General features: G+C 43.9%; 1 protein-coding gene across 2 annotated transcripts in view; it reads left to right on the plus strand.

The window, feature by feature from the left end:
* LOC118510066 (breast cancer anti-estrogen resistance protein 1) overlaps positions 1 to 27,655 on the plus strand; it is a 118,842-nt gene that overhangs the window by 71,875 nt on the left and 19,312 nt on the right. For both annotated transcript variants that reach the window (XM_036051457.1, XM_036051458.1), the window contains exon 3: positions 12,009 to 12,230. In XM_036051457.1, coding sequence (XP_035907350.1) covers positions 12,009 to 12,230 — 222 coding nt within the window. The remainder of the gene's footprint in view (positions 1 to 12,008; positions 12,231 to 27,655) is intronic.

The raw sequence follows: 27,655 nt of genomic DNA on the forward strand, positions 1-27,655 counted from the left end.
GTTTCGAAGAGGTGTGCAGAGTACAGATCCCTACACGGATAATAAACTTTGGAACACTTTTGCCTACAATCTGGCTTATAACTTAGAACTCTGGATTAATTTGGCGGGGAAAGGATAAAACTATCGTAAAACCAACCTATGTAGGAAGGTCCCTATTCTTGAGGTTAGTTCTTCGAATTCTCAATGAGCCTGAAAGCGTGAAGCTAACGACAAGAGCACTTGGGAAATTGTGGATAACAATAAACGTAACCACCGGCAGTTAAATGTGTTACATTAAGCGATCTTGCAAAGTGTTTGGAGTCTCCAGAATTTGAACAGGCTTTTAAGAACTTAACCCTCTTCTACAAGACACATAGCCTTACGGTCGTTAAAGCCTATGTACGATTAGAACGTAATATTCATTATGCCTTGCTCTCATTAAGTAGCTGTGTGGTTGGTGTGGTAGAATTTCTGGAGCTGAAAAAGGAGTTTGGATCCCTGCTGTTTTCCAAAATTCTACACCATCCTAATCTGCTTGATGCCGTTGTCATTAATTATACTTTTCCCCGGTTTAGACATTTTCATGTGGCTGTGGTGGCGTTAGTGATGATGGTATAGGTACCGAAGGTAAACCCTCGGAGTGGAGGTATTTGTGATGCACAGCAGGATATTTGTGTTTGCTAGAGTGTGTGGGATATTGTGATCAGTTGAGTAGCTGAGGAAGATTTTTTTTGTTTTTTCCCGCTTCTTGGAAACAGTATGTGTTCCATGCTCTGCTATCAGGGTTTTCCTCTTTAGTGCTTCCGAAATTACCACGCTTGCCTTTTTAATACCTGTCCTGTGGTCACAGACCTGTCTAGCCATCTGACAGCGTGAAAGTGTGAAAGTGTAAAACGAATCCAATCAAGTCTAAATGCCCTAAAAGCCAGGCGTCTGGTCTGCGGTGAACGCGGCCCATCCTTTCGCTTTCGTTCCTGCCCAACCCTTTCCAAGGTGTCCTTTGCTGGAAAAAATGCTGCCACCGAAAGAAGCCTTAAAACAGCAAAGCCGTTCCGGTAGCCGTTCGGCGACCAGACCCCAGACACCCTTTCATAGCTACAATCTCGCCTCATTTGTGCCTATCAAACGAGAAATTCAATTAATCCCCATTTTCAACCCGATACGGATGGCAGGAACAGCATTATAAAATTTGATTAAAATCGGTGGTCGACGCTCCCGTGCGATATTAAACTGTCAGTAGCAAAAGAAAGGACGCCCGAATGTGTCGGGTAAAATGCTCCTTGAATTTCTTTGGGAAGCCACAAACTGGCAAAGACGCCGATTAACCTCAACTTTTAATCAGTTACGCCAGCAGTCGCCGGCAGCGACGCCGGGATCTTGACGAACGGTCGGTAATAATAACGCGTTTGATAAAGATGGCCCCTAGTCCCTGGAGCAAACGGTGATGATTATTTCCCATGATGTTCTCACTCTCTCGCTTGTTCTTAGCCTCAACCCCGATACGTCTGTAGCAAGGGTAGGATGCTGTGGGCCATCTGATTAACACGCCGTCGATCAGGTGGCTCCAGTGAGCGAGATTCGTTCGGAACCATCGCTTCTGGTTCTGCTGGTTGATTGATGGACTATGGCCGGAGAAGCGACTTCAAGAGTGGCTTTAAAAAGCGGCTCCAGATCGGCGCCACCTAGACGTCGGGAGCGAAGAGCTGCTGCCTGTGATAATGTTGCAATCAGAGCGTTTTTTTTTGTTCTTACTGACAAGCAAGAAATCAGTTCCAAGAATACGAATGTGAGAATAAAAATAGAATCAGAACGAACGGTAATGGAATTATACATTATCGATGTTATTTAAATGACAATTTAATTAATCGATAAGATATTCATTCCTATTTCTTACGTTTCTACAGGGTTCTTCTCATCTACTTTATATCTCTCATCTATTTTATATTTTATTCAAAAAATATATTTTTATTTATAATTAATGAAGATATTTAAGAGCTTCTATTTTTTCCTATCTTGAGGTATTAATTTAAAGACCTTAGCTTTCGACTCACATCCATATGGTACACACGATTAAGTTAAATAATTCTCTATTCTATTAGGCGTACGTGCGTAGACTCTCTGCACGGTTTTATAATTTTATTTTCTGCTGCCGCACATCGCCTTTTCTCACATCATTATTATTATTACACGCGGCACTGTACATTGCGTGGCGTGTCGTCGTCGCCAGTTACTGCTGCTGTTGCACGTCCCGTCTCATTGCTGTACGTGGTCGAAGCGGAACCTCTTTCCTACACTGCACACGATACACACCTCCACTCGAGCCACGGTAGCCCCACGGTTACAACGGCCAAAGGCTTTCTTGCGCGATTGGAGTTCGTGCAAAAATCACGACTCGCGTATAATTAACATATCAAACAGCGCGTCCCGCCAATATCCATTTTCCGGACGGTCGGTGGAAAGCTTTCGCCACCACGACCCCGAACGTCCACGAAACAAACTTCAGCCTGGGAATGGAAGCGTCCCACCGGTTTTCTCCGGCCCATCGCCCAGAAGGAACCGGTTGCGTTTAAAACGTCAACTTTTGGATTATGATCTCGGTTTCCGGGGGTCTCTTTATGTGCTGTCCGTCAGGTCTTCTCAGCTCCACGGCAGGTCAGTGTGTATTTCTCGCCATTCTTTTTTTCTTCTGTTGATTCAACTCTCTTCTTGAGTTGAAGCGAAAGACCACTGCCAAATTTTGCGTCCAATTTCGTATCATCGTCAAGATCAAATAAAAACATCATCCTTCCTTGCTTCGAATTCGGCGAGCTTTTTTTTGTGCTCTCCTCATCGCTGGACGCTTGTCAACGTGATTTGAGCTAAAAAGCTCACACTTGATTGTAGTATGTTTTTGTTATTGTCCGATACTTCCTTCTTTGCTGATTAATTTGACAGCTGCTTGAACCGGTTTGCTTTTATTGATACACTCTTTAATGATATGATTTTTCGCCACACTTTACTTCTGCTTCTCCTTCCATCGAGGTGAACGAAATTTAGGTGACTTCTTTTCAGTTTTTCGTTCTTAAATTTGCATGCGTAGAACGAAATCTTAAAATGGCCTACCGAAGCTAGAATATCATACCTCGAAGAAATGAGGTTAGGTTGCTAAAGTTACGAATTTGTGATACGGTTGGCCGGAATAGAATTGACATCGTACGGGATGTGACAATTGACGAGTATCCTCCAAGCTTCCTGGACTTGAAGATATCGGCACAAAAAAAAACAGCGTCTCCCTTCCAAATATCCATATCAGTCAGCCATTTTGCCTGTCATGCGAGACATCTTTCTCCGTTTGCCAGGTTCAACCGGTCTTGCCATTTTTATGTGTGTGTGTGTAACCCTTTCTATCCCAACCAAATCAGGTTTCCCAGAAGAAGTTGTTTGTCGGCTATACTGTCGCATTGATTTCTTCCTGAATTCCATCACAATAATTCGCTTTGCTGTTCGGCGACAACAACAGCAGCGCACTAAAAAAAAAGCAACCGTCAATTTAAGCCTGTCAGCAGGAGCACAGGACCATTTTGCAGCATGACTTAACGAGTTGTTTAGCGATTTGTGTACGGGCGTTACGGCAGCAACCCGACCATACCGTAGCGAAACTCTTTGTGTGTGGAACAGGATTTTGGACATTAATATGACAGCGTAAGTGACATTTACAAGCATGGCTATGATGTGCCGGTATGGGCAACTTCTTTCCCTGTTGACAGGCCGCTGCCACAGAAGCGACCTGTCTGTGTTGTGTTTGTGCTTAGAACGCAGACGGGTATGACACGTAATTTATAACACTTGCCACTATTAACGATATGTAAATTTTGCGCGGATACATCTCAAGACGCTGAGCGCTTATTGTGCATCGACCGTAGATCGCTGCAAACGGGATCGATTTCTTGGTGACATTTAGACGCCTTCTACAAATCTTCTCCGCAACTGCTCCTCTTAAAAGCTCGTTTCAATCAATCTTGCAGCACTTAACAACTATATAAAACAATTGCGATAAAGTACAGCACCTCGAAGACTTAGTACCTCTTACTCAAGGAATTATCTTCCCAACGCCCCTCTGTCTCTTTAGATGTCTGCCTTGTTGGGCAACAAAGCAATCCAAGGCACTCACCGGATGACATTTTTATTCGTGTGTGTTTATATTCATTGGAATTGAAACCACTTCAACACTTGAATTGCTTAGCCGAGGCCAGGAAACGATCCCCACTCGGTCACTGTTTGAGCCACACACTCTGATCGATCGATCGCATCCACTCCATCGGATAGCCTGCGTTCCAGTTCGATTGGCCACAAGTGGGCGAAACAAGTGTATGATAGCAATGAAGAGATTATGTTGTTGACGCAATTTATATGAATTGTCAGCGATTCACTCAAGTTCTTCGATTTCCTGTCTCGTCCGTAGTTTTTTCTTGTTGGTAAGCCTCCTTCTCGTCAATCGATCCCGATTTATAGGACCTCCAGGGTTGAAAAGTTTCATCGAGGTCTCCCTCTTCTTTTAACCGACTGCTCCGACTGCCAGAATATCTTAACGGACGATCGCCCTCCGGGACCAGGAGTTACGTTACGGCAATTTTGCTTCCAACGCTAATTGGCAATTTTGACGCAGAGTTCCGCGACGATTGCTGCTTGCGTACACTGACAGAAAAAAAATGCCCGCCTGAGAATCTGCTATATCAACAAAACAGCAACAAGTGCTGCCGGTTCGGTTTGTCGGTAGTTTTCTCCCCCTTTTTAGCCAATTTATAGTCAAAGATACCACGCTGCTAATGTCAACCGCGCGGTGGAGACTGTTATTGCTTCAAGAAGTTTTCATACACTGTTGTCGCCAAGATAAGAAAAGAAATGGATCACCTCTCGGTACTTTACGGTATTGCGCGGCGTACAGCAAACAATCCCTCGCGGCCATATTTTGCCGCCATTAGTCGGTTAACGATAAAGACCCGTCGGGAGTAGAGCTGACATATAAATTAGCCCGATTTATCAGATTTGATGGTCCGGGAAAGCCTGAAGGGAAAGATTTTGGTAATAATTTAGCTTAAGATACGCGCACTTTTAAACATTATGTCTCCAGAAGGTAAAAACAGATAATTTGAGAAGACGTGCTTTTTTGTGTTGTCGACAGTATTATTGTTAGGGCTTCTTCAAAATGTCTCCGAGCGATCGTTGTTGGGAGCGAGTTTCCGCCATCAACGGCATCGCTTCGCTGTCACTAATCTAATACGGCTTGCCGGGGTTGAAAATTAATGTTTCGCCTAACGATTTATTAGTTTGTTGTCGTAGTTTGGAAAGCTAAATGGCCCTTTCGGATGAAGAAAAAGGGTAACCGCCGACACTACACGAACGTCCGTACTACTGCTCCACACGACTACACACCTGCCTGCATCTTGATGAAGAGGATTAACCCCGATTCGTATCCATCGCGGTGGCGGTGGTTTGATGGATTGATTAAGATTTATATGACCCTTCGCTTAATTTAAACCTCCTCATTTTACGATGTATGAAGGGAGCGAACATTAAAGGGAACGATCAATAAATATTTTAAGTATTGTTTAGGGGTTTTTAGGGAGGAATCCATCATACTTATGTGAGAGGTTCGATGTGGTGAGATAAATTTTCGAAGGCTTTAACCCCAATATCGGATAGTGCCTATCTAAAGCCTTTCACATGTGAAAGGAGATTGTATGGGGCAGTAATGAATCAAAAATACTGAGATAACTGAGCATTTAGTTAGTCCTTTCTCCTGATGGAAGTTCCTCATTCAAGACTTGCATATATATTGAAAATTTATATCTCTTGTCCAGGAACTGCATAGAAAGCAGCACTTTATGAACATGATTTCTCCCTTCCGGGCAACAGCCCTCTAGCTCTTCCTTCTTGTGCACAAGTTGCAGTGGATAACTCTTGAAACCTGCATCGATGGAGTTTCAACTTTCATACGAAAAATGTCCTCACACAGATGTAAATTACCACTTTGCGCTTTTGTCCCAGAACCTACAGCGATGTCCCATACCCGTTCAAGTGCACTCACCGAAATTGAACATCGCCCAAACAAAAAACGAAGTTGCAATAATTACTCAACCCCGCCTGGTTGCGGCAAGTTTCTCTTCCGGGATCCACAGCCAGCAATGAATAATTTATTCTGCCCGGACCCCCCCAGGCAACGAAATGCATCCTCTCATTCCGCTGCTGCTGCAAAATGCTCGTACGTACCATGGTGTTGTAGTATTTACACTCGCACATAATTCAGTTAAGAGATTACAATATTTTATGTTTCCGAAAGCAGCGGGTTTTGGTGAGGAAGGACCTTTCCTCTTCGCAACCCAGCGAGCTCCAGGGCTCCCAATCCGCTTTGCGCTTTTGCAATTATTTTTATGGAAGCAATAATTTCTAACGCCTTAAAATTTATAGTTAACATTTTTTGCAGTGTGAGTGAGTTGAGTCCAGGAAAAAAAATTGGACACCAAAAATTTGAAATGTTCGTTTATTATTACCAACGTTTGGTGTTGGTGTAAATTATGTCCGCCAATAGGTAACACGTTTGCCCTATTTTTAACGGCCCCATGAGGAGGGATTAATCTTACCATTTTTCGACATCTTTCTGGCTCATTTGTCTCACTCCCGAGTGTTATGCTTGTTATTGAGTGAGTGTGTCGAATGAATGTCAAATAAAATTAATCAAGCTTCATCGCGATACGGGTGAGCTCAACACAACGGGGCCCAGGGCGAATCGATTCAAAAATATGTCCGTTCCGTTCGAGCATTATACCCTCAAAACAAAACATTCAACACAACCAGTTGACGTCCACACAATCCTATAATGTGAACGCCGTTGTTGCATTTTTCGGTTTCCAACGCTTTTTTTATGTACGTATGCGCTCGCGTAGAAACATGCGTATGCTCTTAGTGAAACGAATTAATCCCACCAATTTAATTTTGTACACCCATCATCCAGCAGTTAAAAAAAAAGATTCTTTTTTTCCTCAATTTTTCTTTTAAAGAGATTTTCTTTGTTTCTTTTTGCTGTTTCGGTCAGCTTTCAACAACGGTGTCGGAACATGGGTTTTAATTTCGAAACTGCATTTGTTGTTGGTGGAAACAACGGATGATTCCAGGAGAACAAAAACAACTGCAATTGCACAAAGAGAAATGCAATAAAGGTTACAGACAGGAGACTCTCAGTGGACAAAAAAGAAAAACATGAATGTAGAAGCAAAGGAAAAATCCTGACAGCAAATGCTTAAAATGCAATAATACGAAAGTGGTTTACATTTTGGGGGTGCTTCATAAATCCATTAAACGTGCAATTTTGGTGTGAGTGTGCATTCAGCGAAGCCCTGGTGGTGTGGGTTGCCCTTACGACTATGGCCACCCGGTTCGATTTTTTCGATAATTGCTTTTTATCGTTCTTGGGCTTTTTGGTGCTAATAGCCAATTTTTTGTCGTTTTTTTTCCTTTATCCTGGTGAACAGGGAGCATTTTTTCGTTTAAATCCGATTCCATTTAAAATTATTTAAAAGCAGCAAATTTGTTTAATTAATTTACAAAACTTCATGTAACATCACTTACAGCCTTTTTGTTTACGTTTTGCTTGCCATAAGTATCTGCCAAAAAAGTAGCTATTCCGTTGCTATAATTTTAGTATAATCGAAATTTGAATTTTGAATTAAGGCCAAAAGCTAATTCAACAGAAAAATGTGGATTTTTGCATTCGGGTTTAAGCCGCGATTATGCTGCGGGGTCCCATATACAATTTAACCTCACAAAAGCCCAAATTGATAGTTTTTAGTGCACACTGTTACAGGGTTTTTCAGTTGATAAGGCAATAGCTTCCATTTTTATGGCAGGCTTCTCAGATGGAATGGCAAACAAAGCTAGTTGATATGGCAATGGCTTCAGATGACGGGGAAATCAAATACTTTTTATTGAAATGTCCTCAGATGATATTGCCATAGTAGCCGTTGGTATTGTACGTACTTGCACGTACGCTGGGAAGTCGTGTACAATATCAATGGCAGCTGTAAAGCAGGAAGAACCCTGTATGTTAATCTAATCTCCGCTTTATAGCAGAAAGATACCAACCGCTGCCCTTAAACCGTTTACGCTTATTAGCTACACAAGTACATCACCATTCGTTCCATCCTCCATTTTCTGAAGAGACATACTCATCGCAGCCACACACTCTGCCAGTACAGACAGCTGCCGTTTTTTGGGTCATCTTCTCTAATGGAATCTCATCTGTATGGTGATTCTATTGACAATCAATAGTCTTCAACGTGCTCTGTCCGTATATCTACCGTTCGATGAACTGCAGCTTGTTTCGGATGTTTGCTTACCAACCCTCACATCATTACTACACCAGTGTACACCAAGGGGCACATGCTTGCAGTCAATTGCTTTTGCGATTTGACTTCTTCTGTAGCCCGTGTTTCGGCCTGTCCCTTATGCCTCAAATATTTGTCCCAAACCAATACCCGCATCTTTTCCTGGTCTGCCGATTGCTACAAAAATTGGCAGTAGGATGGAACTAAAGAGGGACGGTTAGAACAATATCGACAATCCAGAAAGGGAAGAGTCCTGGTATGGCCCAACACAGTCAGTCAGCAAACAAATTGTGTTGATTGTTTTTTTCCCATCTTTTCGGTTGCCCAACTCTAACGTCTGGGCCTCGATTACCGGACAAGGATTCTACCTGACATCCTTCCAGCGCCGCCCAGGGAGTGTCGTATTCCTCCTTCATTTCCTTTTGATTTATTTCCAATTCTTATCTCGCTTTTCGGAGTTCACGGTCCCGAACCTAAGAGAACCTTGGGAATTCTCACATGTGCGCCATTCATCATTGGGAACTCGTTTCAGGGAAGTCGAAAGAAAATTGGAGAAAGAGACAAACATTAGCTGATGTGTGAATCTTACATCCTGTTGAAGTTAGTCGTCGGGAACTGGCTTTCTTACCTAACACACACTCATCCGCGTGGCGTGAGGATTCAATCTAGGACATGGTCCTACCAGAAGGAATAGACGAACGAAGTCTCACACAGCAACCGTATCTCGTTCAAAGATCTTGGCGCACTGTGTTATCAGCCGGTTGGAATCCCCTGTCGAACCTTTTTATTCCTTGTTTTCTGGCAAATTTCAATGGTTTTACCAAGCTTGTTTCCCTACCAAAGAAGTTCCTTCTTCGGGTAAGACGATCTTGTCGATCTAGAAAGATTGCTGGCTGTGTGGTTTGCCTATGTACACACGTGGTCTCACCCTCACACACACACACACCGGTCGGATATACCTCAACCAATATTTTCTCCCGCGGATCTCGCGTTCAAGGAAAAAGGATCCGCTTTACGATAAACCGCAGCACAACGTTCCTTATTTCCTTTACCCTTGTGATTACTTTGCCAAGGCTATAATGCGCGCAAATTTGTATTCATATATGTGTGCCTGTGTTCGCCATCTTTCTTTTCCACCCCACATTTACCCCACAGAACACCGTCAATTTACCGGGGTTGTTTATTTTCCACTAGATAATTCTACTCCCACATCGTGCATGTTGGGGCCGTCGGTTGGCTAAATTGTAAGTCAATTGTTCGACTCCAGTCCGTGGAAATGTGGCATGAAATATATATCTGAAGGGAGAGAAAATTAAATCTTTCTTCCCTTTCGGCGGCTTCTCGTTGTGGCTGTTCTTGGTTTGGTTTTCCGAGGAAGAATTGCTTAAATTTCCGAAATATAATACCCAAAATCGGCGAGCTTCAATTCAAGTGTCAATCTAACGCATGCTCACGTCAATCATAATTCATAATCATTTCTACAAGCGATTCAATATTAAAGTAAAGGCGTTTTCTTTCCAATTAATACTACTCAAAATGAATACGTATTCAATTTTCTATTCAGAATCGAATTGATTTCAATTTCAAATTTTATCCTCCATCAGGTTTCGTCTAGAGCTCCGACTGGTACTCTAGAAAAGTTACTGATGTATAGTAAAAATTATTCAACACTTCTCCCCGATACGCTCTTAAACACAAACGAAAACTCAATTTCCTTTCCAATAGCACATTGCCACAAAAGTTGTGGCAATCTGTATCGGTGTGTACAGTTTTCTCTCCCCACCCGTTTCAATCACATTCTGCAATTTCGTTTCTCGCCATTTGAAGGGAGCGAAAACTTTTATCACTAAGCTACCGTGTAAAAAGCGTACGGCAACAACATGTAAACTCAATTCGCAAAGTTTGCTCTCAAACGCACGCCAAAGTCTACCTACAGGAAGGCGGAAAGTATCCGTGCGTAGGAATCAATTTAAAAGCAGTGCCATCTGTTTCTGTCAACTCGTGCACTTTTTTTGTGCTTACGCATACTTTCTTTGGCAGAAATTTGTTTGGGGAAAAAGGTAATAAAATATTATTCTTTTGCAAGTTTGCTCATATGTTTGAAAATTTGTGTAATGAAGATTGAAAAAAAAACTATAAAAAGTTGAATTACACAACTGTGTACCTAAAGTTCACCTTAAAAACAAAATTTTCAGAAGAATATCACGAAGTCTTCAAGCTTTCCCAGCATTCTTCAAGTCACACCTGTCAAGTGTATCGGCATGTCTCAAGCCTCAAGACTACCAGCTCACCGATACTCCATGATATTGATGGATGTGCTGAAAGAAAGTAACTTACATCAGAAGCGAAAAATATCATCCTTTTGAACAAAACAAAGACAATCAAGCTCCGTGTCGCGCTCTTCAATGACATTGATTACACCTATTGGGGTGTTCACCAGCTGAATGAAGTTTAGGGAGGAAGCAAGCAACAACAAAAAAAACTAACAATGCCACTCAAAGTGAAAAACAATAACCTCCAGCCATCGGGACCCAGGTCTATCTCGGGTTTATTCCCTGTTTTGTCCCCCTGACAGAGCATGGATCACTCTAACCAACTCACTCGCTCGTTCGCTTTTCCGGAACTCCTCCTGTGTCTTTGCTGCAAACCGGATGGAATGATATCCTGATGTGGATTGTTCCCTTCACCCTCCAAAAAAAAACCCCCCAACAGACTCGTCTGCCAATTCTACGGAAGAAAATCGGAAAAGCTATCAAGATTTTGTTATCCCACCCGCCTCACCATTTTTTTCCTTCTCGAAACCCCATCATGGAGTGGTAAAAACAATCAAACTTTTTTCTTTCTCGTCTGATATGGAAACTTTGGGTAGCTCGGCACTAAAACGGCGAGCTCTGTACCCTACACCAGAAATCGATGACCAGTGACAATGGTTTTCTGTTTTGCAAATGCAAACCTTTGGATCCGGTTGTGCTGTTGTTCGCTATTCCGATGGCCCAAACCATCAATCCACGCTCTACCGATTCGCATCGATTCGAGTTTAGCAACCATGTCGATTTAAATCGCTCTGCCAGCAGTTGAGCTCTAAGTCCGGGATTACATGGCGATTGATTGTTTTTTCCTTCCTCCAGCTTCCTTTTTGATCGATTTTCCATAGCGATGGCGGAGAGCTTTGCCAAGAAGGATGATGCTCTGATAGGTCTCCACGTGTGTTTCGTTGGCAAGTTACGCCTGAAAGGTATACCAGCTGCATAGCACGCGCCAAAACCAAAAACTGCATCTCGTTTCAACCGTCCACTATTCTGCGATTGCTTAGCAAAACAAATATCCACAAAAAAAGGTAGATACAGCAGAGGTTGGATGTTCTGGAGGTTTATCTGATTATACTGAAATGGATTTCCTATTCGTTTCGCAACACGAACTTTTTTTTCGTTACTGCTCCTGCGCTGTGCAAATATTGTCCTACGAGGGCATATAGCGATACCAGTACCGGAGCTTATTTGCTTTGCACTGCACTTCGTGTTTCCTGGCAGATTAAATGGAATTGAACGCTTAGGTGGCTGGATGTGTTTGCTTTTTGGTTCGATTTAATTATATCTCGTCGGTTTGAAGACTGGTGCCTTCTCGCTTGCGCAACGTTCTAATACCAATATCCGTTCTCTTTCTTTGCAGGGTATCTGTCCGGGCAACAGATTAAAAATTATTCAATCACACGATTCGGGATGCTTCACGCTATCACCCGCCTCCTCACCATGCCCAACGATCGATTCGACCACCAACCTGAACAGTCCGATACCGAGTGAAATCTACGAAAATACGTCACTGTGTAGTAGCACCAGTGCTGGCAGTCAGCGACAGGGCAAACGGCGATCCTGGCACATCATGCCCAATAAGGTAAGTTTCGTTTTTGGGAGATGAATCGATAAGAACGATGTTGCGATGGGACACGATCCGTCCAGAGGGACGGAGAAGTCCCCAAAAGACATAGTTGCGGCAATAGGACATTAGAATTCGTCGCAGTAATTAGGTCTTAAGTGATTTGAAAGGATTTCACCATGTCACGCGCGCCTTCCAAAAGGTCCCTGACACTCCATCTTTGGACTTGGATTGAAATAGAGTCGATCCAGCACTATCGTGCCCTAGTTGTGTTGTATTTGCTGTCTAAAGCAGGCCCCGCCTGTCTACTCCCGACCAACCACTCTAAGCCAACGATAACAATCTTAATCCGTAGTTCGTGGTTTGAAGTTAATCTCTCTACCCATCACAACCACAATCTGTCTACTGCGGATGGATAAAAGTCCCCGGTTCCTGGTCAGCATCCAGCATCATGGAAATGCGTTCTCGGACCGGTGGTCCAATCGGGGAAAATAAAAGGACATAATCACGTCAACGTGGAACAAAACTGTCAGGATGGATATCTGGTGAATTAAATCTGGGTTTTTTTTCGGGTGACATCGTACTCCAAATGGCAGGATGACATTTGAATAGAAATTAGATATTTAGACGACTTTTTTATGTTCTCATCAAGGGCATAAAAAAGCCTCATTTAAGACAGAAGAAAGCTTCTTGAGAAACAAAATGCTTGTCCCCATAAAACAGAGTTTTAAATGGAATTCTACGTTTAAAATATGCTCTGGTGATGGCCACACATACACACACCCATTGACTAATGTGCCGTATTGTGCCTTGTCTGTGTGGCAAACTTTCGCCTCGTTTGGCATAAGCAGTAGCGCATAATTTTACCTATCAGTAGGAGGTTTATGTGGAAAGTTTTTTAACTTCTCGGAGCAGAAACTTCTCCCATATCTTGCTCAAAACGAAATTTGTTCCCATTGAGGCTTTTCCCTGGTGACTTTACAGTCTTCTCGCCATCTTTCCGCTCGCGCTCTCCGGCAAGAAGTCACACAAATCAGTCGTATTCTTATAAAATTTATCGCCCCCTCCCCGATGTTATGGGTGGATGAGTATGATACTGCAAAATTAACTTCAGTTGCTTTCTTAAACAGTTCCTACCCGGTTTTCCGAAAGAACCCACACACCAAAAAAAAATGGCGACACCGAAATTGGATCGTGTAGCCCTACATTTACGCTCCCTTTTTTATCACGATCGTTTTGCTCTATGCTCAATCATCATGAACTGACGTTCCTCCTATCGGTCGTTGCGGTCGAAGGAGTTGCAGAGCGGAAATCAATAAGCATAAATCAGACCTCGGAACAGCTTCCGCCCTGGCAACCACCACGCCGGAACTGGAACCGAATGCCCCTTGTTGGTGGGTTCGGTTCCAGTTGCCAAGGACGGTTGAAGGACGCGCGCGTGAAGATAAAGTTTCCGTTTGGGATGTCCGCAGCATGGAGCCTACCGATTGTAGGTGTTAAAATTGGAGTTTTTGTTTCGTTGTTTGTTCTGTACCAGCAGCTGCTCGCCATCAGAAGACAGTAAACACCGGGCAACAACAACAGCTTGGTAAAGATATGGGACGAGACATTGGTTCAAAAAGTTCGTACTGATGGTGTGGTACATTAACGGGTTGTAAACGACAGACCGTAGCACATCCGCGGCCTCGGCCTCATTGAAAGAGAGGCGTTCTTCAGCGAAAGCAGCAGCAGCTCGTCGTCAACTCCCCGCACGCGGGTGAGGGACGCGCGCTGTAAAACTTTCACTTTCAAGCAATAATTCGTCGACCCTGGCTGAAGAACTCGGTCGCACGGGGCACACGGGGTAAGATAAAACAAAAAGGGCAACAGCAAACACCCGGAGAAGGTTGAAGGGGCGTACTTGAACAACAAAGCCCAACTCTGCCCTATCTGCGTCTCTTTGTGTCCGGGACCGGGTCAAGAAGTTTGGTCGCGTTTATTTATTTACCGCGCCAATCGTTCAAGATTGCGAAAACCAGGTGACCGATTTTCTAGCCTCGTTATAACTTTTTCTTCCAGGTGCTCGGTCCAGGAGGCTGGAACCCAGATACACAACAGCAAAAAAATGTGGTATAAATAGAGATACGTCACACCGGATCGCTGACAGTAATGGAAGAAGTCATGCTCCGGGAACAATGGGAGCTAGGCCAGTACCTGAAGTAATGCCGTACACAGTCCTTCCTAACAGCCATTTTTCTTTTAAGGACACACAGACACACACACTTCAAGAGTTGTTCTATTGTGTTGCGTATTGTTTTGCCCTTTTTTCGGGCCTACTCTTTGCGCCACTTGGAACTCACATATCCTGATGCAACGAACTCTGAAGTGGCGCATTGCGCGTAGATGTCTGCTCGATGGAGGATGGCAAAACATTTCTGAAGCTAAGGTTGCTCTAGCACAGTGGGATATGTCCAATAGGGAGGAGTCCTTGTTAAAACTTAGCCTACATCTGAGCGAGATGCATAAGCCTCTTCCAACTACTGCAGCAAAGTTTTGCAGCAGTACCACATTCCTGTCCTCAATTGCTGTTGACTCGTAGTTTAGAACTAAATTGTCCGGAAGGCACAACAGGCCGCCGGCCCATGGAATCGTTTACAGGGCGTCAGTTTTTTTATTCTTTTATCCTGTTCCCTTCCATGCCTGGTAGCGCTACAGTCACGGCCCTTCTCTGCCCTACTGAAGTGGTGTCGTAGGTCGAAGCGAAGGCAAAGATTTATTGCATTGTCCGAGGCACACATATTCTGGTCAAAGTTTTTCGTGCCTTGACGCCAGCCCGCTTCCTAGACGCCAGCTCTCTCTCTTACATTCCTTGAGAAACGCTGGTACATCTGTCGGCAGGGACCAATTCTTATCGTGTTTAAAAGTCTCGTAAATTTGTTCCCAAAATCATATCATGGGACCATGGGCCATTCGATCACAACTGTGTCCCCTGTTTTTGATGGGATGAACCGCAATGGCTGGACTTGTCACCAGGGTCAAGGAATTAGCCAGCCAGCTTGTTCCCGCCGTATGCAACTCGAGAACACGATGGTTTGCATTCTGGGAAAATAAAACCATGTCCAATCATGCCAGAACCGATAGTGGTGCTAAGTGGACAAACCCAATTTTAGACACACTGACCAGAGTGACAGCTGTCATATTTCGCCGACCGCAATGCTTCTTCCAACGAAGGGCACACACATCCGTGGTGCGCATTGTGATGATCGGGTCGATTTTATGTGCGGACATAAAGCTTTGCGAAAGATATCCCCGTAGAAAAGGGCAGATGCGAAGCGTTTTGTTGGTACCCGGTTTGTTCTAAACACGCGTCGGGTCGCTATCACCATTCTGGAGCAATTTATTTTATATGGCCTCATCTTGGACCGTATCCCGTTGGCACCTTCCCGAAATTTCTCCACACCCATTGGTTCCGGGCCCATTCCTTAAGGTTCGTTCGGAACACATCGTGCATTTTCATTTTGTCGTAAAATCGAAACCAATAGGAAGTCGTAAAGACTTTTGACAGGATCAATGGCGGCTCGTGCAGTAAGATGGGCAGAACGTGACTTTCCATTGCGTTTCGTTGTTAGTGAAGGGGGTTTAAGTTCCCGTTTTTTTCTCTTTCCACTCTTCTGGGTAAACCTTTAAGACTATTTCGTCCTTTATTGGTATTCTAAAGACGTTTCCTGAATGTGTGTATAAACGTGTTTTGCTCATGATTGATGTAATTTCCTTAGGCAGCTTCATTTAGAAGTAGTTTGGACACGTTTAACATTCAATGAAATTTATCAACCAAAATCTCTTCCTTACTCCACAAAAGAGTCCTATCATTTGTTACACTATCCTTAAATAAACCTTCCTGATATTCAATCCTTTGCTTAAAGCACCCAGTACACCCAACCGAAAAACTCCCAGCACTCCCTTCACTGACCGACGACCGGTTTATCCAACCTTTTACCTTCTACCAAGGATCGCTTGCCCAGAACACCACACTCCATCCGAGTCTTACCGAGGCCAAAGTAATCATTTCCTTAGATTGAACTCATTTAATAAAGAATTCAGCGCAGGAGATACGGTGCACGGACCGCTCCTAAAAATAGCATACCCAGTTCCAGAAGCAGGCAAGAAGAGCCTTACTGTGTGTTTTCTGTTCGCTAGACGCATCCGCCATTGTATCCAACACGGTTCGGGCAGGGTGTGTACCGGGTTCCGGGGTTTGTTTGATGGCCTTCATTTAGCATTCTTTTTCGTGTTGCCGTTGGTGGTTCTCCCTGCTTCCGGTACCGCATTCCTTCAATCCCGGAAGTTAAGCTTCCCCACTTTTTGGGGAACGCCATTTTCACGCCTTTTCCGCTTTTACGCTCGGAGGTATGGAGCAGCGGCTAGGAAGAAGGCCAGGAGCAGAGATTTATTATTTCCGCTGGTCACACCACCAAACGCTTCCGCTTTCACCAATCATTGGAGGTGTTTTCGGTTGTTTACTACCACCTCGGCATTCACACCTCGGCATCTCATTTGCTTTCCACGAGAGGGCGCTCTCGTGGGAACCGAAGGATTCGGCAAACTTACGAGCAGGATACGGCCCGGCAGGATACGGAAACGATCGTAAGTAAACGAAATGTTTAATCTACGCTCGCGTATACGCACCTTCATGGGCGCATTTGTCATTTGGAGCCTGCTACGTACGACGGCTGTTTCGTGTGCTTTTTTTTTGTTGCTAGTACGCCTTTACGCCCGAAAGGTAGGCAAAGCACGTTACGTACGTACCGTTTTTCGGCTGGAGCTCCATGACAAGGTAATGGAGCGTTCAGGATGTCGGAAAATACAATACACCCGGCGAGATGTGGAAGAAAATTGGATTACACACACACACACACAGCGTGGAATCTGATTGTGGAGCTTTCGCCCACTTTCGGGGAAAGAATCTGGCCTCCGTTTGTAAAAACAGTTGGAGCATGCAATCCTCCAGATTGTTTGCCCGTTGGTGGTGGCATGGCGTTAAGCATGCAAACGCCATCTTCTTAAAGCACCTGAGCATGCCGGCTTTAAAGAATATTCTTCGCCAACGATAACCGAATGCCTCGTTTTTCTTTGTTTGCTGTTAGCTGCGTGGTATTAGCAGGCGATTTGCTCGGATGCCTACCGGCCCCGGGGGTAGCTTATCGGCTGGCGTAACCCGTCACCCGTTGCACGGTGATTTGTTGGAAAGCTTCGGCTGTATGGCACGTTTTTCACGCATTGTTTTTTTGCCTTTTGCACACTTCTCTGGCAGGTCTCGTGGCCTTCGTCGAAAAGCCCGCTATGGTATGTCTAAGCACTCGGAACGTGTTACAAACAATCCACAATCTGTGGCCATACTGCTTGTAGGTACACCTCCAGAGAGATACCCTGCGGAAGTTGTCCGGTGAAGCGCAGGGCGCGGGAAAATAATCGGAAACACACTGCTACTGTTATACATTTTTTCACAACTGTTTTTGCTAGTGTACTTGGCTGGTTTTCACTGCTCGTGGCTGTCGCGGTAGCTGTTGATGGTAAACAATTGTCAACCCGGAGCCGTATGACACAGTGTGAAAGATGGATGGGAAAGTGGTTTTGCACTTGACAGTACGGCACTGGGACGCGGAATCTGTTGGAATGTTTCGTGTCAGAATGTATGTTTTCCAACATGTGCGAGCGTCGCCGATAAAACGCCTTCACCGATAGCTATAGTGGGATGCTTTGTACCTCAGATGAATATTGATAGAAGCATGAAGCAATTGTATTGATTTGTTATTTGTTTGGTGGAATTTTTCGTCTGTTAGTGGAAATAGAAGGGGGTTATCCTTGTAAGCCAATTAAAACTTCTCTCAAGAACTATTCAATCTATTCTTCAGGAATTGTATTAATGTTTTTAGTACAATTTTAATTAGTACTACTGTACTAACAATTGGTATTCACTACTCCAGATATTCATTACTTTATTTATTTTTTTCGACGCACTATAACTCTTGTACTAACCACTATCCATCCTATTGAAAAGATTTCATTAGGTTCTCTGAAGAGTCATTAAAAGATGAATCGTTTACTGCTGCGAGTTTTATTTACGTTCGCCTTGAAGAAATCACTCACTAATTAATCAAACGGGGTAGCTATAAACTCCTTCCTATAAGCCACCGTTAGATAGATTGGCTCTGGGCAAAGTTTGTAACTACGCAAATAATTCAAATTGCTTTTCATTAATTATGTATACCCTCGCTCCTGGCAGCAAACGAAGTTCGGCTTTCACAGCCATTAAAGCAGCGTTCTTCAAAAAGTCAAACGCTCAAAATATTAAGGTAAACCAAGACTCGTCCGCTGATTTGAGTCTCGTAACGCACATAAATCCATTGCGAAAGCGTAATAACCCGCAAACACCCGCCACACGATTGTCCTTTATCGTCTCTGCCATTTCCGGCCATCGAAACATGGTGCCAAATTTCGGGAGCGACCGTTTCTTTCTGGTTGGCAGGATTTTAATTATCTCCATCCGGTGGTCCCGGTTCCAGTGTTTTACGGCATCGGGCAAAAAATGTTTTTCCATCCCACCGATTTTCTTGCACTTCCGGTACCAAGGAGCTGAGGGCCACTTTCGCGCCTTGGGGAGAATGCTTGTGGAACATTTCTTTAAATTAAAATAACGCCCCGGTCCTGTAATAACCACTTGCTTCTGTATTCTGCGCTACAGTACACCACCGGGATGGTTTTGCTTCTGCTCTGTTGGTGAGCAAGAATTTTCATAAATTTTGGACAATCTGCAATCATACAATTAGCCCACCACCGCTACCTCGGAGCGAGCTTCTGGTACGGCACCTTCCAGATTCTTGGGCAGCAAATGTTAAGATTCGGTAAAGACGGTTTCCGTTCGGTAAACGATGGTCATTACACATCCGTGCCCACCATCCGCACCAGATTGAACGTTAATTTCCGTGCAACACCTTGCCGTTTGGTTGTTGTTTTGTCTCCGCCCTTAGCTGACAACAGCAGCAACCTCGGTCGGAACAAACTACCACCGCTTTATGTACGATTTTATGCTGCTGTAATTACCAAACGGCTACCGTTAATATTAATATCTGCGCAAAGGAGAATGGAGTTGCAAGCAAGCAAAAATGGCGAAGAACACCGGAGAAGAACTCCGACAATCCTCCGATCCGCAGAAGTGAACCTCCCGAACGTCGTGTGTCTGGTTTGTGTATTACAGCTTCACTTCCAGGCCTATTAAAACGTTATGACACGATTCATGCAGTGACTACTGGAATTGATTGGCGATGATTATAACGATGCCATGGTTTTGCCACCTCGAAGCGATGTGCACTTCTCGCTCCAGTTAAAATCACAACACGATGCACGATGCAAATGTGCTGCAATTGCAAAACGATCAGCAGAATGGCGCAGGTCAATGAAGATATATGAAGAACGCCCGGGCAGTCGCACTCCCGGCGCGTGGTTTGTGTCCGCTTCGCCGAACCGTGGCTGGTCGGCCAAGTGTTGTATTACTTGACGTGTTGGATTTATGGGGCTGGTACTTCTCAAGAGTCATCGTTTAATTGGATACAATTAGCACAGAGTTTCAAGAAATGAAGGCAGTGAAGCTCAATTGCCTTGGAATCTTGTGGCTCTTTTTTTATTTTGATGGATGTTTTATGCTTAGGAAAATTTAAAAATAGTCAAACGAATCCAACTTTTTGAAAGAAATAGTTTGTGCATTTTCTACAATTTTAAAATGCCTAGCAGTTATGCAAACTATTTGTTTTTGACATCCGGACATGCTCGATAGTTTATTAAAAATGGTCTTAAATTAAGTAATTGCATACTTAAAGACGTCATCAACACAGATACATTTACAATCAATAATTCTAAATTTACAGCTGAAGAAACATATAAATTCTCTTTAAAAATTGAATACATTAAAATATATTCCAATGTCCACACCTTTCACATGGTGCCTAAATCAAATGAATGAAACACATGCCTCCGTACCTTGTACTCTGTAGGTAGAACTTCTTACGAAACAAATCACTATAATTGATGAAAACCCCCAGAAAGGTGTAGGTTTTGCTGCCCACCTTACTTTTTTCCTTCCCATTTTCCATTCACACTGTGAACGCTGAGTGCGTTCGAGACCAGTGAATGAAACCCCCACACACATCCCTGTCTGGTCTTAGCACCCTGGGCTCTCTAGTGGGCCACTACAACGTAACAACGAGATCTTGCGGTCATCGTCCAAACCTCCCGTAAACATGCACGCACAGAGCAGGATGCAGATCGTAGGCAATCGTCGTACTACTTTCTGCACACCTTCGGCCAAGATGTCATTAGATTTGGTCCGGTTTTTAAGATGCCCCATGGCATGTGGGTCGAATGCAAATAATGTCACGGTGAGGCTGCAAGAAAATACCGTCGAAGACTTCATACCGCTAACACAGTGGGCTATCCCAGACACGATCGACATCAGCGAACCACATTTCGCACACACGTCCGCACCGATATGTGTAGGAGCTGGAGCAGTAAGAAGTTTTACTGCTCCATCTTGTGGGCTCAACCCTGTTGAACGGCAGAACCCGTTATAGCCTCTTTTCCCGCGCGGCAAATATGTGCGCCAATCGGACCGTCATAGACACCCCGTAACAACGGTACGGTGGAAATCGAAATCGGCTCAGTTAACCTGTCGAGAAATCGCCACTACGCGAAACACTTGGTACCGTAACGAACCCACTCCTAAGTGTGGAGTGCACTCCGAATATAGCAGGTTAAGCCAGGTGTACAGCAAAATTAGTAGCAATCTCCCTTCAATAGAGATCCATTACAGCTGGAGCCCACGCCGTTCGACAGCTAACTAACTTGCCGTCTGTCGAAATATTCCCAACTCCTTATATTGCGACCTCTGAGACACTCTTATGTCTCATTTCGACCATATGGTACTTAATGGTAAAGGCAACCTCCACCGGCTCCCAGTTCCAAGAATTCCTGCCGCTGTATTAGCCTGCACACAGTGGTACAGATTTCTGGTTTAATGTCATTCGGCGAGTTCCACGTATCTGTCGGGCCACTTATGCTAATCGCCTTAAATCCCAATTTATCACCTTAAGATATCGGTGGTCGCAAGAAGTAAACGCGCGCACACTTGTCGCCTATCCTACGCATTAAGGAATGACTGTCCATTACATTTTAACTCCCCGGTCCCAGGAGGAGGAGCATACGTACTTTGCGTATCCAGTTCAATGCGAGCAGTCAATGTGGGACAAACCTACTCTCTGTGACATGTGCAATTTATTCTGTTACAATTGTGTGACCTCCACATTCCTTAACCATCGATCATATTGTACGGGGCGGTTAGGGAGAGACAGTCTGGTTACAGTACGCAACACTCCCAAACCATGTATTGCTGTTTCCGATTGTGGAAAGAAAGGTAAAATAGTTTGTGCAAGAGAGGAGCCATCTTGAGCGGTCGTAAACTATTCAACGTCTAACCGTCCGCGCTTATCGACGACATGCAGTAAAAAAAAACTAGAGGGAGTAGCTTGTTTTTATTATCCCACCGTCGAGTGAATCTCGCCCGAAATGGACATGGATCCCTTAGTAGCAGCGGCAAGCAACACTGTTTTATTGATTTTGTGGCGTCGTAAAATTTGAACGACTTCTCTCGTGGCGCAACCCCCAAACAGACATTAGGCTGCGTCCTACTTAAATCGATAGCTGATAAAACCTGACCGTACCGCGGTGGTAACTTTAGTAGATTTCCAGCTTCCCATCTGACTGACAGCCATCGAACCGATCGAATCGGATCGCATGGAAAAATAGAAGCGTCATAAAAATAACACACAAATGGCCCGCGAACTGAATTTCTTACGCCCGGTTCCTTCGTCCGTTCACACTTTTCTTGTCAACTATTGCTGGCAGGCGAATATCTCGGTGCAAATCATGCTGCAAATATTGTGTGGCACCGTTTGTTGCTGGCTGTCATTCGTTCTGCCCTGCGGCAACTTTCCAATCATAAATTTCAATCTAAAATCTAGAGAATTTATTACGAGCATTATGCAAATTTCGCGCATCCTCCCGCGTGTATAGAGAGGCGAAATGAAGTGTGAGCTATTGCGAGGTCTGCCAGGGAACGTTGAGCCACCGAGACACCGGAAGTACATAAAACTGGACAGTGGTAATGGTACGGTGGGATTCTGTTTCTTTTTCCCACTCTTTGTGTGAAATTTTTATTGTCCAGTACACAAAATGGCTGCCCGTTCTTTTAATGAGGAATGCCTCTATTCTCCGAGAAGTTGGACAATGGTGGATGGTACAACGCTGCATCTCATTTAAAAGTTCTGTAGAACGGAATTAATTGAGGATTATTGCAGCTCAACGTAAGACAAATATTTCTTTACGGAATCCTTGCTTATTTCCCCATACAAAGAGGAAGGTTGTAAATGTGTTGTGATGACGTTCGATCACACAATGGCTGCCGTTGTTTGACTACTGTTTTAATATTAATTAAGCATCAACACTGACCAAGCTGCTGAATGTCTGTTTCGCTCGCTTTGTGTCCATTGTCGTCCGCGGCCAGATGGATGCTTCGTGTGTGCAGAAGTAGATTACCGTGAAACTACCGACTCTGAGCGGTACAAAATATCAAGGCTAACAGCACATTAAGTGCAACTGTTTGAATGCTTCTTTTCGGTAGCAATTAAACGCTTTAACAACGGCGTTCCGGTAGCTCTCGTCCAGGGTGCGGTACTCCAAAGTGCATTCTCATTAGGCTGGCGCCTCTGAGACCTACCTACAGCTTCGCAAGCCAAGGTTCAACAGTAAAACAAAATTTCCAAAAAACAGATTACGACGGCGGTTAATATGTAATCGGCTTACGTTTTATTGTTCCTTTTACTGCTACGCCCTTGATCGGATCTCTGTCTCTCGCTTCTGTACAGATTCTGTTATCCATCTCCACTCTCATCGGTCGGGTCGTGGATTGTTTTCCAATCAATTTTAACGAGCCCAACATATCTCATTCCTTAAACTGGATCAATTCAAACGCATCCATGAGTAGCTCGCCAGCCGGTTTTGAAGGTTAAATAGAAAGGCAACCAGGGTACGACGACCACACCTGGAGGGATATTATCCCCGTACCACAGCAAACAATTAACGGCAACAGACTAATAACGCAATGAATCGGTGAGTTTATGGGGTTTTGCTGCGTCTCAGGAATGGGACCATAATTTTGTAAAGTTAAAATTATTGGTTAAAACGCAGCTTGACAATCTCGACTTGATGGGTACCGGCAAAGCATTAAACATTCTACCAACGATCGTAAACAATTATTATCAGCTTGACTGGCTGTAAGAAGGCTTTGACATTTCAAAAGTCCATTGCCATTCGCTTGCCAATCGGAGCTAAAAAACCGGTAACTTATCTGTAATATGATAGGGATACTAACTAATTTAAATGGGTCGCTTTTATGGGAACCAATTTAGTGGCGTTGTTTTTCTTTGCTCTCTAGTTCTCATTCGAGACGTTATCAATTTAAGGCCACAAACAGGACTTTTTCCGTTAAATCCGTTTTAACTAGGATCTCTGTTGAATCTCTCCAAGGTTATGGCTTTTTTCTCCCATTCGCCATCGCGAATCGTCACAGAAAACCATTTACAGGAACTCGATCTGACACTCTAAACTCGTCACATTTGACGTTTTGTTGCTTGTTGTCAGTGCTACTAACACTAATTATTTACAGGGTTTTTTGAGTAAATGTAAGGGGTATCAAACCTCATCGACCGTCATATTGAGTTACGGTTTTTCAATTCAAATCACGTTGAAAACCCCAAAATCAATCACTCCATCTACTAAGAGTGTCCTGTCATCGAGACCCTTACAGAAATATTATTCGCCGCCAAAAACAAATCATTCACGCCCCTACGCGTTACAGTTCGCTGCGAATAATGCGAAACTTAATGACCGATGGAAAACAAACGACCCCACGTACAGTCGCGCTTAATTTTCCTGTTCGTAGTCCCTCCGTGGAAAACTTTCGCCCTCTTCGCTCCCCTAGTGCGGCCTGCACCGTCGCCGGCACATAGCAATCTAAATGAACGCACAATTTAATCGGATTGACATCGGCCTTTCAGTCGATTGGTTGATGGTTTGTGTTCTTTGCTCTTTGCGTTTGCTTGCGTTTGCTCATCTTTCCATAACTTTATTACATTGATTGTGTTGGCCGGAAACTTCACTTACCGGGAAAAAATATGTGTGCTGCAGAGGCGGAAAAAGCTTTCAAATTACTTCCCTCCCACTCTTGCATGGAATTTTGTATGTATGTTTTTATTTCAAGATGGCAAGATGTTAAGTCCTTTGGTGTGTGTGTCAGTGCAGTCTTATTTAAATTAAAGAGCAGAAAAGCGTGAAAAATGGACCACAGGAAAGTGAAAAACAGATCCTCGATTATGATACTTGATGGGGGAACAAGAAAAACAAAATCTTCGATGTCGGAGAAAGATTGGAAGTAGCTTGTCCTCGGTTTTGGTTTCTTCTCTTGGGTTCGCTGATTACTTAATGCTTTTTTGGTGGAATAAATTATCCATTATAATTTTTTGGTGGAATACATTATCTTCCATTTTGTTTTGTTGCCAATTATGAAAAGGAATGAGGTACATGATCTCCGAAAACAAATTCTACCTCACTTCGTGAAGAAGTCGTATAAAGCCTAGAGTAGCATTGAAGTAGCAAAGTATCTAGTACTATCCTGAAGTTCTTCTAGACTGAGTAGTTACTCTTGATGGGGGTCGGCTCGGTGGTAGATGCGGCAGCGGCTTCGGTCTTCACTAGGTAGGACCGAGGGTCAAATCTTATCTGAGCCGATCCCCCATTGTGAGGACTGACTATCGAATTGTGCGGTAACAATAAGTCTAGAAAGCCAGAAATGGCAGACATGACCTAAGAGGTCGTTAGGCCAAGAAAGAAGCAGAAGAAGTGTTAAGGAATACTAATTAATCGTCCTACCGTCCAAAGTATTATCCGAACTCTTTTACATCTTGTTGGGAATGCAACATACTATCACTGATAAAAACCCGCTTTACTTGTGAAGCAATTTTACTTAACACGCACCGTGTCCCGACTTAGTGCCCCCATTTTAACATCCGGCTGCTACCCTCATAATCCCGTTACTGGACACTGTAAATCGATCACGGTGTGTGCCACCAACTGTCCCGTCCAGATGCCCAACCGGGTCCAGATGACCGTGCCCAGACATCATGTACCCAAGCCCCGCTTGAACAGTTTCCCATCGTTGTGTATGTGGGTTTGCAAATTACCCCCGGTTTGTGGCAAAGACTTACCAACTGCACAATGCACATCAACAACACCGTGGAGCAGACCCGTGGAAGTTTCTCTTCGGTGACCAGCGGGAAATGCAAAACTCGCACGTCATACGCGAAATAAATCTTAATCAAATTAAATCGTCCCCTTCACTCTGGTTTGCTGGTTGGTGCGTAAAAAGGGGATCGAGTCGACAGCTTCAACGGCTTGTCACACGCACCCCTGAACGGCGGACGGGTTTTGTTGCGGTATAGGAAGTTCCTCGCTAGACGAGTAAAGCAAAATTTGCAACGGGCCAGAGCTGTGGAGAGACTCGGGAGCGCAAAGGGGGGGGAAGATACCAGGCCAGGTAAACCTTTCAGGTTAACCCCTAGTGAGTGAGTGGCGAACGGCTCTAACAAGGCTTCCAGCTGAGCCTATCTACACTTTCCCTACTTCAATTAGTAGTAGCATATGCGTTTTTAGCATAACGTGTTGTGGTCAAGACTTCGCCACACTCGCACCCTGCATGATGGTCTCGACCGATTTGCAATTTATTTCTCGTCACTCATGTCAAACTGACTGACCGACCATAGGTCGGCTATGCTAAACACTATGGATCCTGTGCTGTCCCGGCTTGCTACTGATGTTTATTTATTTTTTTGCTTTTTGTAAACCGTAGCTGCTCCGTTACTTCATCGTACGGCTAACCACAGTATGCTACAGGATTAGATTATGGCGACACCACTAAACACACCCTTTATTTTTCTACAACTACATGTCATTACCCGGATCGTGTTTGGCGGATCTAACACGTGGTTCACTGTGTTTAACTCGTGTAATTACAATCAAATGACGGTACGAATATGGCAGCATTTAACTGTCACGATGATTTATGGGTCCATTTCTCCCTTCCAATTGATCTGCTTACATGAGGGAGGTAATCTGGATTAGTTCTGTTGCATACCAGACACCCTAACATAACGATAAATACAGGGTTTTTGCAGTTGATAATACAAATTCTTCAACTCTTATGTTTGAATTATTTTGAGTTGCTGTCTTTGGCTTTTCAACTGCAAGAACCCTGTATTGTAGATCTCTCAATCTGTACCCATTGGTCCCCAAGAGCGAATGTACCATAATCGCTTTATATCAGTTTGTTTTGGAAACTGATGTGCAACACCACTAGAACATCCCTGGAATCGTTGGACAGACAGAAATCGTGATTGTGTGTAAATTCTCCCCGGACTTAGCAAGTTATGAGAATTTAAACCTCTTGAGAAATCCGCCCCTTTCGATGTCCTTTTCTGCTTGTCCCAATTTGTACGATTCTCATGATGCCAGGGATCTATGGGAGCTCCAGAAGATGTAATGTTTTATTGGACTTAGTATTGGAGTCTTTGAGGGTACGGGACGAGCAACATGGACAAAATGGTTGGAAGACAACGGTGGAAAAAAACATGTAAGCAATTTTATATTGTTATAAATGATCGCAAAATCCATCCGAATTGCATTACAGCGTTTCTTTTTTTGCTAACAAACACAAAAGGAAAACTTTCCCGAAAATCCCACCCCACGAAAACAGGACATCATTCTTCATTGGGTGTCGGGTGTGTCTGTGTGTTAACAAGCGAAAGAGGAGAAACCCTTTTCATTTTGGGCACTACGAACGGAAACTGCGATAAAATTGAGCTTGTTTGAGACAGTTAGAAGATCCAAGCTTTTTCTGGGTTTTCCAGCAGTTGCGAGCATGCTTTTCGCTTTTCGTGTTGATTATTGATTCTGGGAACGTTTTTGGGATGTGTTTTATCGTCCACGCCTTAGCTAAAGGATGCGTGTGTGTCGATGGAATGAAATGGGCGATTTTGGAAGCTGTTGTCGATTTTGACTTTCTACTAGAAGACAAGCGTAAAGAACAAAAAACTTAGATGGATACAGATCGAATTGGGTTCCTTTACTTTATATACACGCATCGCTTCCTGATCGATTTGATTGGACCAATTCTAACCTTTTTCGTTTCCTTCTTTTCTCTTTTTAGGTATGTATCCGTCGAATATTTGGGAACGATTTGATGTAAAACCGGGTCGGTAAGCCCCCCACACACTAATCTTCTTCCGAAACTGATCCTTGAAGAT

Source organism: Anopheles stephensi, chromosome 3, assembly GCF_013141755.1.
Source record: "Anopheles stephensi strain Indian chromosome 3, UCI_ANSTEP_V1.0, whole genome shotgun sequence".
Taxonomy (NCBI): Eukaryota; Metazoa; Arthropoda; class Insecta; order Diptera; family Culicidae; genus Anopheles; species Anopheles stephensi.